General features: G+C 35.5%; 1 protein-coding gene across 1 annotated transcript in view; it reads left to right on the forward strand.

The window, feature by feature from the left end:
- LOC128548136 (uncharacterized) overlaps positions 1-11,511 on the forward strand; it is a 77,649-nt gene extending 66,138 nt beyond the window's left edge. Inside the window, exon 9 of the mRNA XM_053522538.1 lies at positions 3,445-11,511. Within this exon, the coding sequence (XP_053378513.1) occupies positions 3,445-5,927 (2,483 nt within the window). The 3' untranslated portion in view covers positions 5,928-11,511. The remainder of the gene's footprint in view (positions 1-3,444) is intronic.
- Positions 11,512-18,434: the final 6,923 nt, after the last annotated feature.

Below are 18,434 nucleotides of genomic sequence, written 5' to 3' on the forward strand. Positions count from 1 at the left end.
CTATCCAGCATCGAAATAGTCGAGCGCGCTGTCTCCTGTGACAGCTCTTGTTAGTTCACCTGAACACAAAGTGCTAGGGATGAGCTATTGTGATCACTCAGCATCCGCCCAGCCGTCTGTCCACACTTTTCTTCAAACAACATCTCCTCTGAAACCCATGTGGTGGAAGTTGAAAATGTTGGCCTGGGTGTTCCTTGGGTAGTCTTAGAGTGTTAAAACATAAAATTGTTCAAATAATTCTACAAGGAAACCACTTGGCATGGATTTTGTGATACTTAGCCTTTAATTTTTAGTCGAGACCCAAACCTGAACATCAACATGGCAGCTGAAATTCAAGATTTCTGCCATTTATACAAAGGTTCAGAAAATATGTAAGGTGACATTTCAAAAGAATGGACATGAGGAGTTAAATGAATTTCTGCTGAATCTGTTCGAAATATAAAGTAAATATCTAACATCTCACAATATATAAAACAGGCTTTCCAATAAGACTCAAGTTATTAGCTTACCTGTCATGTAGTGACAAGGTGAGCTTTTGTGATCGCCCTTCGTCCGTCCATCCGTTCGTCGCCTATCCACAGTTTCTTGTGAACACGATAGAGACCACATTTTGCAATCAATTTTAATAAAACTTGCACACAACTTGTATTGGCTTAATATCTCAGTGCCTTTCGAACACTAGCCAGATCCCATTATGGGTTCAAGAGTTATGGCCCCTCAATGGGCCAAAATGTGCTATTTTGGCTTGTGAACACGATAGAGACCACATTTTGCAATCAACTTTAATCAGACTTGCACACAACTTGTATTGGCATAATATCTCGGTTCCTTTCGAAAATTTGCCAGATCCTATCATGGGTTGCAGAGTTAATGTCCTTATAATGTGGCAAAAATTGCTATTTTGGCTTTTTCAGCCATATAGGGACTTCATTTATGGTTTGATTCGATACAAACTTGCAAAATATCTTTAACAACAATAGATCTAGGATTCCATGATGAATCTGTAAGATCCAACAATAGGTTCAAGAGTTAAGGCCCCTGATTGAACCCTGAAAGAGACAAAATTTGTTAAATTTTACTTTTTAAACACGATTGAAGCGATATTTTACATTCGATTTTAACTACACTTACACACAACTTAAATCACAATAAGATCTCGATTTCTTTCAAAACCAGCCAGAGTCCATCATGAGTTCTAGAGTTACTGCCACTGAAAGGGACAAAAATTCTAGAGGTTTCAGTTTTGCTTTGATTTGATACAAACTTTAACGGAACGTTTATCTTGATGATCTCTAGGCCAAGTTCGAAACAGGGTCAATAGGGATCAAAAACTAGGTCACCAGGTCAAATTAAAGGAAAAGCTTGTTAACACCCTAGATGCCACATTTATAACCCAAAACTTGGTCATACGGGGTCTAAAACTAGGTCACCTTGTCAAATCAAAGGAAAATCTTGTTAACACTCTTGAGGCCACATTTATGACCCTATCATCATGAAACTTGGTTAGAATGTTTATCTTGATGATTCCTAGACTAAATTCGAAACTGGGTTATGTGGAGTCAAAAACTAGGTTATCCGCTCTAATCAAAGGAAAAGCATGTTTACACCCTAGAGTCCGTGTTTATAACTGTATCTTCATTATCTTCATGAAACTTGGTAAGGATGTATATCTTGATGATTCCTAGACCAAGTTTGAAACTGGGTCATGTGGAGTCAAAAACTAGGTCTCCACTCAAATCAATCAAAGGAAAAGCTTGTTAATACTGTAGAGGCCACATTTATGAGCCTTTCTTCATTAAACTTTGTCAGAATGTTTATCTTGATGATTCCATTTTAGGTTATGTGTTCCCCTATACTTTAATTAGATAGCCACTATTGGTATTGGGGTCATTAGGTGAAAGGCCAAGTTTATAGTTACTTTAAGGCTGAAAGCAGATTCAGATCAGTAACTGTAGAAGGCCTTCAAACTTCATAGGATATTTGTCAGTAGTTGAAGTTGACCTTTTGGGCGATTTGACACGGAAAAGTAAAGGTCAGATCCCATCACGGGTTCCAGAATAACTGTTATTGCCCCTTAAAGGGCCAGAATTTGCTATGTTGGCTTTTGCAGCAATATAGAGACATTTATTATTTGATTTGATAAAAACTTGCAAAATATCTTTAACAACAATAGATCTTGGATTCCATGATGAAACCGTCAGATCCAATCATAGGTTCTAGAGTTATGTCCCTGATTGACCCCTGAAAGAGCCAAATTTGTTAATTTTTACCTTGTTAACAGGATAGAGCTTACATTTTACATTCGATTTTAACCACACTTACTCACAACTTCAATCACAATAAGATCTCGATTCATTTTGAAAACCGGCTAGATTCCATCATGGGTTCTAGAGTTACTGCCCCTAAAAGGGGCAAACTTTTCTATTTTGGCCCTTGCAGCCATATAGAGGTTTCATTTGTGCTTTGATTTGATACAAACTTGCACAGAATGTTTATCTTGATGATCTCTAGGCCAAGTTTGAAACTGGGTCATGTGGGGTCAAACATTAGGTCAACAGGTCAAATTAAGTGAAAAGCTTGTTAACACACTTGAGGTCACATTTATTACCCTATCTTTATGAAACTTGGTCAGAATGTTTATCTTGATGATTCCTGGGTCAGGTTTGTGGCAGGCCTAGCTTTAAAAAGTATTTGATATAGATTCATGAAATCTTGCATGAGTCTTAATCATGATATGAACTTGTGCACCTTCTATTTTTCATTTTGGTCCGCCCCCTATTTGAAGAGTTATGGTCCCTGAAATAGTCAAAAATGCGCATTTTCACCTTGTGATGCACCTAGCTCAAAAAGTATGTACATGTAATGGTTGAAAACTTGCATAAGTCTTTATCATGATATAAACTTGCACAACTCTTATTGTTTGGCTGGCTCCACTCCCTATTTTTAAAGTTATGCCCCCTGAAATAGTAAAAAAATGCACATTTTCACCTAATTATGTGCCTAGCTCAAAAAGTATTTGATATAAATTCATGAAACCTTGCTTGAGTCTTTATCATGATGTGTCATTGCACACTTGGCATTCTTCCTGAGAATCTTGGCATTTATTACAGGGTTATGGCCCTTAAAATAGCCAAAATAGTGGATTATTTGTTTGTAATGCGCTTAAAAAGTATATGGCCTAGAATAATGAATTCTTTTCATAAAATGTTTGTTGAGGCTATACCCCATTAAGACTGCAAACATTTGAATTATTTCCCCTTATTTGTGACAAATGTACCAGTTGGTGGCACACCCTGTGTCCTACAGACACATTCTAGTTTGTATCTCATTTTTCTTTCCAAACATCAATTATAAAAAGTGCCCACCTAACTCAATTAGTGTTCAAATGCAGATGAGAACCTTAAGTTTCTACCAATCTTCAGTTAAACTTTTCTTATTTTTTAGTTCCAGAAGAACTGTTTAATCCACGTGATGTAGAGATGTACTTAAAAGCTATTGAAGAAGGAAAGGAAAGAGATAGACTTGTCAGGGTGATGGTTGTTGGCCACTTTGCACAGGGAAAAACATCACTCACTAGAAGGCTTTTTGGACAGTCAGTGGAAGGGGTTAAAAGTACAAATGGCATTGAGGTACATTGCAAACAATGTGATAAAAATGGAACTCACTGGAAAAATAAACCATCGGTAGAACATGTAGATGATATGACAAGCCGGCTTGTCAACGTGGCATCAAAACTGTTGAATACACATGATCAACAAAGTGATGTAACTACAGATATCCCAGATGAAAGTAATGGACCTGTGAAACAGTCAAATCAACCTGTCGCTGAAAATAATAGCACTAACTTATCGGAGTCTAAATATGATGCTAACTCACTGATGTTTAAATATGAAGCTAACTTACTGAAGTCTAAATATGATGTTAACTCACTGGAGTCTAAATATGATGCTAACTCACTGGAGTCTAAATATGATGCTAACTCACAGGAGTCTAAATATGATGCTAAATCAGTAGACTCTGAGTCTAAATATGATAAAGATGTGGTTGCACAGTTTGCACAGAAAATGAATGCCAGCAAAACGTGTTCATCTGCCATCGCAGATCAGGATGATTCTATTGATATAAATGTTTGGGATTTTGGTGGTCAGTTTGTCTATTATGCAACGCATCAAATATTTCATTCAAAGAACGCCATCTACCTTTTAGTTTTCAACCTAAAAGAATCTTTTGAGAGAATGTTAATTGATGAAGATTTCCCAAATAACAAATACACAATGAAGAGCTGTCTCGAGTTTTGGATGGAATCTGTACATTCTTTCGTAGGATCGAATGGCGGAAAAGAGCCTACGGTTATATTAGTTGGAACACACAAAGGGGATTGTGATGGAAAGGAAAATGAGCAACTTGAAGCAGTAAAGGACATAGCATGTGCAACAGGAACAATAAACCATATCTACCCAACACAGTTTGCAGTGGAATGTATGGATCCGCACGATACATCTTTGGAACTGTTGAGAAGTGATATATGTAAACTTGGGCAAGAGAAAACTCAGCACAGAATGATTCCAGCTAAATGGATTCCCTTAGAAAAGAAGTTGTTAGACATAAGGAACAAGAAAATTGTACAATTGGTAGATATAGTGAAGATTGATTCGGAAAACAGTCACCCTATTCGAGATGAAGAACAAATCAAATTGTTCCTGAAGTACCACCATGAAAAGGGGAGTTTGATCTTCTTTGACGAAGAAAAGCTTCACGAGTTTGTTGTTCTTGATCCACAATTTTTAATTGATGCATTTAAATGTATCATCACGTCTCAACGTTTCTACAGATGGAAGCCAGATCTCAAAGATCTTGGTGAAAAGCTCATGAACAGTGGTATTCTTGAAATGGATCTCTTGGATGAAATATGGGGAAATGATGAAACAAGTCAGTTCTACAGCTTTAAGGATGTTCTATTGGCATTCATGCAAAGACTAAGAATATTGGCAGAGATGAATGACGTCACTGACACTACAAGAGCAGAACATGTGGAGAGAACTTTCCTGGTTCCAAGTCTTCTGAAGGGACAAGCTGATGAAAAAGTGATGGACGCATTTCTTCCTCCCTGTAAAAGGAAGTCGAATATTTCGCTTATTTTAAAATTAGAGAACATCTCAGTTTTGCCACTCATATATCAAAGAGTTATGACTGCAGTACTTGCAAAATGGTCGCCAATTTATTTTCCTGACAGGAATCCACTGCTATTCCGAGATATCGGTGTGTTCTTGTTGAATTATCAGCATGCCGGTTTGATAGCTGTACACAGTGGTGGCTTAGAGATGGCGGTGGTCAGTTTGTGCCCCGAAGGTCCAGTGGATGCAGCAGTTTGTGATCAGTTTCGGAGATACATCGAGATGGTTGTATTGCATGAGTTTGAAAAATTTTCAAGTGGTTCAGAAAAAGATCTTTATGAATACTATTTACGATGCAACCATTCTGAACACGGGCGTAAAGGCAGCCGAAATGTGCATGACTTAAAGAAAGTCAAGTGTTGCCAAGAGGTGTGTTGCCCAGATTATGGCCATCACGTTGTGAATATGAGGGAAAGCATCGACCAGTGGTTTAAGAAAGAAAATGTGTTGCCAGATGACGATATACCAGATCGAGAACTTACAGACAAAGCGCTTAGTAAAATAGCGCAAGCAATTGGGAAAAACTGGAAATTACTTGGAATCGATCTTGGGCTCGGGCAAGATGATGTTGATCGTTGCGAAATAGATAACCTTACTTCAGGAGTCAAAACTACAATTTATTACATTCTGAAAGAATGGAGGACAAGATATCCCAAGCAAAATTCAATGAAATTTTTGATCAGACAGATGAAGGAATGTGAGGGACTCACTGTTAACTGGGACAAAATCAACAACATAATCGACAACTTCTAATGACTATACGTGTTCAAAATGCCGCAGATTTGGTGCTTCCATATTTCTAGAATATTTTCGAAAAAGATGATTTAGCGTGTTGCACTTTGACTAGTTTGCTTTGAAAACTTAATTTGTTAAACAGCACTTTATGCGAGGAGAGTCGTCCAACGTTATCAGGAGAAATTTCGTCTTAGAATATTTCCGTTCTTTATCCCCCTGGTGCGAAGACTCGGAAGACCTACAGCATTTGCGTAGTCTTATCTGTTCGTCCGTTCGTCACTCAGTCTGTACGTCACACTTTCTTGGGTAGTCGACACTTCCTACAGCCTACAGTATTTAACGAATTCAAGTGAAACATTATATATGTCGTCAACATAAGTGGACATATACATACTGTTACGACTTTCCTGTCCGATTTATTTTTAGCTCACCAGAGCCAAAGATTTTGATCACTCACTGTCCGTCGTCCGTTGTCCGTAAACTTTTACTTTAAACGACATCTCCTCATAAACCGCTAGGCCAGTTTCATCCAAATTTCACAGGAATGTTCCTTGGGTGAAGCTCTACAAAAATTATTCAAAGAATTGAATTCCATGCAGAACTCTGGTTGCCATGGCAAGCGAAAGGAAAAACTTTAAAAATCTTCTTCTTAAAAACCATAAGTCCTAGAGCTTAGATATTTGGTGTGAAGCATTGCCTAGTAGACCTCTACCAAGTTTGTTCAAATCATGAACCCGGGATCAAAATTGACCCCGCCCCAGGGGTCACTTAATTTTACATAGGAAAATCTTAAAAAATCTTCTTCTCAAAAACCAGAAGCCCTAGAGCTTAGATATTTGACATGTAGCATTGCCTAGTGGACCTCTACTAAAGTTGTTCAAATCATAACCCAGGGGTCAAAATTGACCCCGCCCCAGGCTTCACTTGATTTTACATAGATTTCTATAGGAAAATCTTCAAAAAAAGTTAAAAAATAAACCAGAAGGCCTTGAGCTTAGATATTCGACATATAGCATTGCCTAGTGGACCTCTACAAAATTTATTCAAATCATGACCCCCGGGGTCAAAATTGACCCCGCCTCAGGAGTCAATTTAATTTACATAGGAAAATCTTCAAAAAATTTCTAAAAATAAACCAGAAAGCCTAGATCTTAGATTATTGACATGTAGCATTGCCTAGTAGACTTCTACAAAATGTGTTCAAATCATGACCCCAGGGATCAAGTTGACCCTATCCCATAGGGTTACTTGATTGTACATAGAAAAATCTTAGATATTTGACATGTTGCATTGCCTAGTGGACCTCTACTAAAATTTGTTCAAATCTTGACCCAGCCACAGGGGTTACTTGATTGTACATAGGGAAAATCTTCGTAAATTTGCTAAAAATAAATCAGAAGGCCTAGATCTTAGATATTTGATCTGTAACATTGCCTAGTAGACTTCTACAAACTTCAAATCATGACCCCTGGGGTAAAATTGGCCTCGCCCCATGGGTTACTTGATTGTGCATCGGAAAATCTTCCAAAAAATTTCTAAAAATCATCATTTTGACATTTGAAACATGTAGCTCATATTACTCAGGTAAGCGATCCAGGGTCATCATGACCCTCTTGTTATTTATGCCTCCTTTTTATATGCCCGTTTGAAAAACGGGACGTATTATGGGAACGCCCCTGGCGGGCGGGCGGCGTCCACAGACATTGTCCGGAGCATATCTTCTACATGCATGGAGGGATTTTGCTGAAACTTGGCACAGTTGTTCACCATCATGAGACGGAGTGTCATGCGCAAGAACCAGGTCCCTAGGTCTAAGGTCAAGGTCACACTTAGAGGTCAAAGGATACAAGAATGAAAACTTTGTCCGGAGCATTTCTTCTTCATGCGTAGAGGTATTTTGATATAACTTGGCATAAATGTTCACCACCACGAGGCGGAGTGTCGTGCGCAAGAACCAGGTCCCTAGGTCTAAGGTCAAGGTCACACTTAGAGGTCAAAGGTTACAAAAATGAAAACTTTGTCCGGAGCATTTCTTCTTCATGCATAGAGGGATTTTGATATAACTTGGCACAAATGTTCACCACCATGAGACCAAGTGTCGTGCGCAAAAACCAGGTCCCTAAGTCTAAGGTCAAGGTCACAAGTCAGATACAAGAATGACTTTGTCCGAAGCATTTCTTCTTCATGCATGGAGGGATTTTGATGTAACTTGGCACAATTATACACCATCATGAGACGAAGTGTCATGTGCAGTTCCCTTCTTTAGAATTACTTCCCTTTGTTGTTACTATAAATAGCTTATATAGTAACTTTTTCATTACTAGTCGTAGGGAAAATTGGAGACCACTTTTCTGTAGTACAACATGCATGCTACATCCAATTTTGAGGTGTATTTTGACCAATCTCTACCTGGTAAAGATTTTCGTGTGGACAAAATTTTTTTTTTTGGATTAGATTTTGGCAAGATTAACTTTCCTTAGTTGTTACTATAAATTACTTACATTGTAACTTTTTTATAATTGACCGTAGGGAAAAACCAAGACCATTTTTCTGTGGTACAACATAGATGTTACTTTCAAATTTTAGGTGCATTTTAAGGTATCTCTACCTGGTAAGGAGTTTTTTTGTGGACTTAGAAAAACAAAAGACTTACAATGATTACTAAACAACCACAGAATTAAAATTCATTTGCAAATACAGGTGCTAGAGTAAAGAAATTTGCTGTGACGGGCGTATATTGTGACTTTCTGGCACTCTTTATGACACATTAAGATTATATCTGTTTCGTGTATACTTTACTACAATTTCCATTCAGTTCAAATGAAACTGGAATACATCACAATGAAGAGAACATATACGTATTCTCAAGACTTTCTTGTCAAAATTTGTGTTGCACGTATCTTAAATGCATTTGACTTGGAGTAATGTTTCGCAGGATGTGAAACTGAGAAAAGTATTTGACATAGAATGTTCATCAAATTTTAACGGAACTTGGTATACATCGTCGCCTTGAAGTGGACAAGCGCATATTATTAGACTTTCATGGCAGATAAAAATTGTTTATTGAGTTATTAATTATATTCTGTCATGACCTTTCAGATGGCATGTAAAATACATAGTGTGTTATTATTTTTGTTCCGAATTTCAAGTAAATCAAGAGTTTTTGAATTTGTACATTTATAAATTGAATACACTGTAATTTATGTATATAATATGTTTTAATCCATACATCAGTCTTAATTGATATTGGTATGAAGGCGAGTAACCAGTACAACAAATAAAACCATGTCTTTTACATACTATTCATGTCCCCTCCCTTCCTAGTGCAAAGGCAGTTTGTCAATCAGTCCGCCTGTCATTCCGTCCAACAAAATTTGTGTAGCACATCGGCGATATATGATCTTTTCGTGTTGGTTCGCCATACAACCCAACTCTTTCAGTAATTGTGTAGCACATATCTAAAAAACGTTTTTGACCTAGAGCCATCAGACGTACTACTGATGTTAAGCAGCATGTGAATCTTCGGTTTCGTTTCTGATTACACAGGGACAAGGGTTGCGGCCCTAGACAAAGTCAAAAACGTGCAGAATGTACCTAGACCTTTGTGACGTGATATCTCAAAGTATTAATCTAGAGTCATGGAACATTATTGGAATGTTATATGAAGTTACGCTCCACGGGCTTTCTTTGTTGTTTCATTCAGTAAGACCAGGGTTATGACCCTTAACTTAGTCTAAAATATGCTTTTTAGATATTTGCTAAGACAGTACTTGACAAAGAATCATGAAATTTTACAGGAATGTTATTCAGCATTCTCGGTTCAGTATTTTGTTAGTGATTTTTCTAGCCCATAGCCATGACCGCTTACTTAATCAAAAGTATGCATAAAGGGCATATACTTTATGCCGCACATGTCTCAAAACGCATTTGAACTGAAGAAACTATTGTTAATGTTATAAGCATAAGAAGCTGAAATTGGGTCATGTGGGATGAAAATCTAGGTCACCACACAGATCCAAGCAACAGCTTGTTAACACTGTAAAAGCACCTAATTATTACCCGATCTTCTTGAAACTTGGTGAGAATGTTTATCTTTATGATTCCAAGGGCAACTTTAATAGGTAAATGTTTTAGGGTCATCATGACCCTCGTTTTTATAATGAGAATGCAATACTTTCGCTGTAAACATAGAATCTGTCAATTTAAATCCATTTGTCGGTAATTGTTTTCTAGAATATTTATGAAAGGTTTTATCATTAATTGTCATAGTAGAAAATATTATTGAATCCGTTGTTTATAAATACCTTCCTTTAAGGCTAGATATTGAATACTGAAAAAAGTACAATTATGCATAGCATTGCGTATATGCGTAAAATGGGCCCAGCCGATGCTTTGTTATTGTGTCTTGCACATTGCTTTTAAATGTATGTGTGCCTCCCCTGAATTAAGCACAATCACAGTTTATACTTGATGCAGGTATGTAAATGTGTACCAGCAAAGTCAGTAATACTGTATGGGTTTAAGTCACATGGTGTATTGGTTGCTACGTCTTGCAACTTGTCGAATATGCTACTCTTTACATGCTTGTAACTGTAGCATAATCAATGACCGTGTTGCCAATTTTAAAATAAAAGTTAAACTTAATGAATTTTTATTCTTATTTAAAACTGTGTGCGTTTTTTCTGAATGAGTATTGCATTTTTAGAATTCTAGTATTCTTTGAATTCTGCAGAGACAAAGCATGTGCAGAAAAATATTTATGGTTTCGCCCTGGTCATTTAAACATATGAGACACATATTCCTAGAATATGTATCACAGTTTCGACTAGGCTGGTGCTAGGTGGAGTAAAAGTGTGTAAATTCTGCAATAGAGGTTGTAGAAACTGGGTTTATAATGTTAAGAAAATGTAAAGTGAATACGGTTTTATGTATGTATTTGATGACGACTTTGTAGATTTTCAAACTTTACCAATTTTATTTTAACAAAGGGTTATGGATTGTTTTATTCAAGAATGGCATAGTAGTTTAGATAGAAATCAAGTTCTTTTAAATTACAAGTATTTGAAAACTAATTTTGGCTATGAGAATTACTTAAACATTTTGCCATACAATCTCCACTATTATTTTTGTAAATTAAGAATTTCTGTTTTACCGTTAAGAATCCAAACTGGCCGATATGCAAGAAATAATACTCCTAGAGACCAAAGGAAATGTTCGTGTTGTAACTCTAATGTTGACATTGAAGATGAGTTTCATGTTATTTTTATATGCCCATGTAATAATGATTTGAGAAGTAAGTATATTACACGATATTTTAGCAATAGACCTTCTATGTATAAATTTTTAGAATTATTAAACTCAACAGATAAACGCATTCTAGTAAACTTGTCGAAATTTGTTAAAGAAATGTTAACAATTAGGAATTCTATTCTTAATATGTAATATGTTCATCCTCTGTTTAACTTATTAATGTTATGTATAATGAAGTATTTGTACCATATATGATTATCTCGCTCTGACTGTCACCTATTCGTTTATTTATTTGAATTTATAATGACTATGTACTATGTACTCGTCTAGAAAATAAACTTCTGTTCTGTTCTGTTTTGTTTGTTTTTTTTTTTGTTTTTTTTTTTTTTACAAATTTCAACAAACACTTGGTACATGTACATTTTTTATCCAATATTTCCTCCATTGTATTTTTACAAGTATTTTTTTTATTTTTATCTTTTTTTTATTTCTATTTTCCATATTATTTTTTATACACAGTTCATTTCAGTATATTACAAATTTCATAAATATGAATTACAACAAGCTATATTCATGATTTATTTTCGATCGCTAAAATTTTATTACGAATACATTTTATCATGAAGCCCGTGAATTTCAATTTTCACGTGTCCCTTTATAATTTAAAACATATAAATCGATAAACAACCTAAAATTAAAATTAAAAAATGTTATCGCTATGGGCTCGAACCAGCGATTTCTCGCATACTAGCCATGTGTTGTAACCACTGAGCCACCGATACGAACGACGACCTATGGGTTTCGCTTACAATACTAATAATGATATTTAGACACTCAAACAAAATTTATCTCCGTAAAATATATGGATAGCACCGAAGTTGGGCGGAATATTATAATATCGAACGCACAGAGCGTATAATGTATGCACATTTGACAGGTTAAAAAAATAGCACAATATGCACCTGTAAATATGTTTGCCAGCAATTAGCACATGGCATTTGTTTTGCATGAAAAACTCGAGCACAGTTGTGTTGTAATATCAAAAATTTAAGCCTCTTTCTGAGGTCAGCAATGTGATTAGTAAATTGTTAAAAACATTCTTTCATAACATGGATTTATCGGGATTAGACACGGACGTTTGGAAATATTTAGATAAACTGAGTTGTTTTTTTTTTTTGTCATCTTCTACTTAAATATACTTTGCCGTGTAACAAGATTACATCTCACTGTGTTTGCCTGTTTACTGATGATATATCAGCTAAGATTTATCGAAAATATTAAGGTAACTTGACATGGACAACTAAGATGGCGTCACAAAATTAGGGTTGGTCACATTATTTACTCCTATAGACGATATGCTGCTACAGAGGTGTAAAGATGCATTTTAATCATTTAAAACACACATACACAATTGTAAAAATGCATTTACTTTATAAGAATATAAAATCAATATTCTGAAGCTCACCATGAAAACTAGTCAATTTTGTGCACATTTTGTGGAAAAGTTATGTATCCAAACTGAAAATAATTTATATCCTCATGTCTTTGAATATGTCCTTCAGGTGCTCCACCTATGAAAAAAAGAACTTATCCACTGAGTTTTATGCTATTTGCTCTGGAATTTCATCAGTAAATTATAAATTTCTATATTTTACACCCTAAAGTTGAAACCTGCCTGCAGTATGAGGGTCATTAAAAAAATTCAAAGTACATGTAAGTTTACTTTGTCCTTATTTCTGAGACTTTACATCCTCACATATTAAGAGTTTTGGGTGATGTGTTCATTTCTTAGTAATTCTACATTGTATTTTAATTTTATAAAACGTTTACAATCTTTTCAATCTGTGTCCTAGTTCAAATGTGTTTGCTACTGTTTGAACAATCCTCAATGCCAAAACTTTACTGACTTGCATGGAAATGTCATGGAAAGCATGGATCTTAGGCCATACTAAATTAATGTATGTTTAATGTAATTGATAAAGTACATTTTCTTGATTTTCTGTTGCCTCCCAAAAAATATAGAGCCAGTTTAGATAAGGATTTCTGCATTTGAACATGCATGGGTCATAAAACATAATGTAATATACCCAAAATCAGCTATGTTTGGGTTCACTTTCCGTTCATAGGACTGGGTGAGTTTTACGATAAACATATTTTTGGAATTGCATAGCCCCTTGTTACTGAATTTATTTGCAACAAAATATTGAAATTTATAATTTACTGATGAAATTCCAGAGCAAATAGCATAAAACTCAGTGGATAAGTTCTTTTGTTCATAGGTGGAGCACCTGAAGGACATATTCAAAGATATGAGGATATAAATTATTTTCAGTTTGGATACATAAATTTTTCGCAAAATGCGCACAAAAATTGACCAGTTTTCATGGTGAGTTTCAGAACATTGATTTTATAAACTGAATGCATTTTTACAATTGTTTATGTGTGTATTAAATGATTAAAATGCATCTTTAGACCTCTGTAGCAACATATTGTCTATTCGAGTAAATAATGTGACCAACCCAAATTTCGTGACGCCATCTTGTTTGTTCATGTCAAGTTACCTTAACTATGTAAAATGTAAGCATTTTCCAGAGATACTAAAACTTTGTTTTCTGTTCTTGCACATTGTATTATCCCGATCGAAGTAAAATAGTCCAATCAATGCAATATACATTTACCCCGATGGGAAGCTGTTTCCTGTCTGTATTCAAGTAGTCACACATCTGGGCTAGATCGGCGTATTTTAACTTGATCGGGATATAATAGTAACATTAGAAAAGTATTTTTTGAAAAGATAATTTCAGGTTTATTATCACCAGGCTGAAGACTTCACATGGATTGAGAGACATTCTCTTATCTTAACATTGTCTCTCAATCGAAGGACAAATTGCCTTTAGATCGTAAGACTCTAACTAGCTTAAGCAATGAAAATCAATGAAATAATAATTAAATTTTCATTTTAGAATGCGCAAGTTTTTTTTGTTTTTTTTTTTCAAAGAAAGAAAATTATCTTTCTTTTATCAAATTTTCAAAATCTAAATAATTGGGAATTGTGTTTAAGCATCATTATGCTAAAGCAGACTTCTGTGAAAGATCCTTCACAAACAAAACGGGAAGTGGAAGTCAGGCAGATGTTGGCAGGACGCTCGTCTTTACGAGGCACAGACGTTTTAAGGAAGGTTGGGCGAGTGATTCAAAGAGAGGGCGACATAATACTTTTAATACTCTCTGCGCCTCGAACTTATCTGATGTAGTCATTTCTGAATGTGCGTTCGACCGTTACTTTCAAAATTACATCACTATTTTAACATAAGTGACGTCAGAGACTTGAAATGTAATATAATTACGCGTCACACGTTGCTATTAACGACGTTTAAGTTTTAATCGTATGAGATGTATATCGGGAAAGTTACATGAATTTAAAAGGAAGCCGCTTCTTTTCTTAGGAGGAAAACTAAGCGTGCGCCGACTAGCGCTGACTGCCGTCCATTATTTAAAAAACTACTCGAATAATATGACAGATATTTAATTTTAAAGTCTATAGCTCTAGTCCTGTCGAGAATACATTGAAAAAACACCAGTTGAAATGATTATTTGATGCTTCGCTAATTTTGAAATAACAAAAAAGTTGGCAATTTTCTGGGACAACCCTCGTATGTATAATACTTCCTGAAACTCATCAAAACACTTTTTGTCAAAAGTGAAGGTCTGGTAACTATTATAAACTTCTTAAGCGGTCTATATGTTATTCATAGACCTCTTCTAAACAAAGATGTCGGTAGGTAATCACAGTTATACGATAAAACTCGAAATGATGAATGGAAGTCATCTTAGAAATGATTTTGAATTTGAATTCATACAGTGGTACACATATTGCACATTTATGTTGCATATGCACATTCTAGCGTACACGTGTAGTTAAACGACGATTGACACACATTTCCATATCGGCCAGTTATCTAGGCAGGAGCTGCATTAGAGATGACGAGAGCACAAAATATGCGGAGTGTCTCTCCGATATGAAAGATTGTGACAATGTGATTGGTGCACGATGAAAGATGAAATACAGATTGTTCAAAATGCAAAGTAGACATTTGCCGAACTGCGCGTTGTGTGATTGAAATTGGTTAGCACATTTTCCTGCTCGTTACTAAGGCTCTAGGGTATAACATGTACAGACCCAGGGTCGTAGCTAGGCCTTAGAGAATGTGTACGCAATCATTCTAGGGGGGTTCGGGGGCATGGTCCCCCTTAAAAAATTTCGTTTGTTAGAACGTTTTTGGTGCAATCTGGGAGTATTTTCACAAGAAATAGAGTCAGTAAAACGTGTTAAATACATGTGCTTCATGTAATAACACTTATTTTTCAAAGTGGATTTTTTGACATTACAAGCGAAAATTGTCATTTAAATCTTTTTCGTTTAAAAAAATGTAGAGAAAACATGTACATGCTCACTTCCGCGATGTCTTTCTAATGACGTTTCTCCAACAATAATGATTTTTTAAAAATTAATTTCACCAAAAAAATTATATTTCGGCCTGGTTAATAACGTTAACTTAAATTTAGTAGTATAACTTTAATTTGTATAAAGACGTGTAAAATTATTAGATGCATATTATTCTGATGGTAGAATATCGAATTGACGGATGTAAAATATAGTTCAGTTCATTCAAAAAATAAGCGCCAATTTCCTACTCTTCCTTCTAGTGAAGTTATCTAGAACAGACTCGCTGTTCAGTACATTTTCCCGGTAAACGATTAACAGCCCAAGTCCCGACAGCGTGTCAGCGGTCATTGTGTTCAATGTCTTTACTCGTCTCAATATACTGAACGATCGTTTAGCAGTAGCCATTGATACTGGAATACTAACACAGAGTACAATATAGATAGAGGATATAGGTCTTGCAGTGCTGCTTTAAGTAATGGTATCTGGCAAGCTGAATGGAATATCTGTCTCAATGGCGCCCGCCCACCTATGGAAAATCAGGTGGCAACAGTGTTTGATTAAATACTTCAACGAGATTATTATGTTTCCAGTTAATACACTGAACCGCTTTCAAAACGCCCCACTTATATAGAATTGTATGCATTATAAGTAAGACACACACTACAAAAAATGAAAGTCACAAGATGACACAAAATTCGTAAAAGTAAGGAACTTTGCCTTAAATGCTGATCAAATCAGCGAATATTTTTCATCAAAATGGTTTTAAATGCATTTGTCATTAACTATTAAACATTAACATTGAATTTCAAGTGTAAACCAAAAAGGCTCACTTTACGGCTATTTCTTTATAGATTTGGAAAAACAGCATAAAATTTTGAATCCTTTGAAATATTTTACCAAAATAAAATTATATCAATTCATGTTAAATAAAATCAACCTTCCTGTAGAATGTTGTATTTCGAAATTTCTACTATCGTAAATTAACCTCGTATCACTTAACTTTACTTACGCTACCGGTAGCCTTTTCGCAATAACTTTAAAACTACCAAAAAGAACTGAACACATTTTCCAGGAAATTTAGAACAATGTATAAGATAACGTTTGATACAAAATGATAAATGAAATAAGGCAAAAATAGCAGATTTTATCACTAATCCGATGAAACCCTAGTTTTTTTCAAAGTCGCAAATAGCCAATAATTATGCTATAGTAGTTACTAGCACGAATATTAACGGTTTTCATTAAAAATATTCTTGCAAATTTAAAATAAATTGAATCCTGATAGTACGTGACTGAAACACTGGAGATTTTTGAATATTCAAATATGCATTAATAATTTTAATACACACACGACATCGTTTCACGAGACAGAACATCACGTGTCATGTGGTTGAAAATTTTATATTTCCTCATGTCCAAAGATAATGATAACAATTTACATGTTTATTAAATGTACTGAGAACTATATTGGTAGCAATCAAATGAATTATTTTTTTTTTAATTAGGAATGTTGACTTTCACGCCATGAGTTGTATTTATTGGAAATAATGGCAACTTTGCAAATCATCGGGGCTTCATCAAATAAAATACAAAAGGTTCAAATTACGGAAATGTTTGTTGTTAGTTAGTTTTCCTTCAAACAATGCCTGATACTCCTTTAACTGTCCTGAAACCTTCACGGAATTATCTTTGGACGACGGTAGTTTTAACAATATAAAGAAAAGACTACTGGTAGCGTTAGAGAATTTGTTAAGTGTATGCCCCGAAAACGCTGTACCTAACTTCATCATTTAGGCTCAGGTTCCCGAGTAAAACGTCTGGATAAGGCGAACCATCTGACTGGCATTCGTTCATATTTAAACTTGGCGGTGAAGAAACTTTTCAAGAAAGATAAATCTTCCCCTATACTTAATATGTACTTCATTACATTGAAAGCGCGACAAGGATCTTCTGAAAGAAAGGAAATATATCGGTATATACACCCTCCCCCTTCAGTTTTTATTGCATTTTTAGACCGTGTTTTTAATTTTTGAGGACCATGTGTACGCAACTGCGTTTTTTTGTGTATAGGTAGCTACGCGCCTGACAGTGGCATTTTCTTTTTTATCTAGCGCCAGTGTCGCGGTCATAATATGTCTCCCTGTTATGATGTTCTCTTAGTGCAGTCGTTGTTCCTCACTACGCCCTGTAGTATGGCAAGAGCGATATACGATGCAGAGACCAGATATCTTTACCGCTCTTTCGCATCTTGTGTTTACGTTTCCGCGTCGTATTATCGCAATATCACTACCTCGACCTATTAGAGAAATTACGATATTACGATGCGAACGTGCGATATTAATATCGCAATACCATACTTCGCAATATCTCCCTTAGCTCGAAAGAGCAATCGTACGATACAAAAACGTGAAAACACGATGCAAAACTACGAAATCAATATCGATTATCGGGTAATCGCATCATTATTGATTCTTCACGTCTCCGCACCATAATAATTATTATACTGTTGCGTTTATCAATTTACATAGCGAAGGGGTGAAATAACATTGGCACTAACGGCCCACCGTATCCCGTCTTTTAGAATGACCGTGGAGTCCAGTATTTTTTTCCATTAAACCGATGCTACTGGGTTTTAGGAGTGTTGCACATTTCATTAGCTGTGCTGATCGAAAAGATGCTGATGTTATTTTGCTTTGCTGCATACTACGCTCCTAAAGTTAGTTCTTATAATTACACGCAGTGCTCTACTCTACAACTGAAGATATAAAGGGTATTTTCTGTTTCCGTGTTAGCTTGTCAGTAAAATGGATTTTCTATCTAAGAATATG

Source organism: Mercenaria mercenaria, chromosome 14 (assembly GCF_021730395.1).
Source record: "Mercenaria mercenaria strain notata chromosome 14, MADL_Memer_1, whole genome shotgun sequence".
In the NCBI taxonomy this organism is placed as follows: domain Eukaryota; kingdom Metazoa; phylum Mollusca; class Bivalvia; order Venerida; family Veneridae; genus Mercenaria; species Mercenaria mercenaria.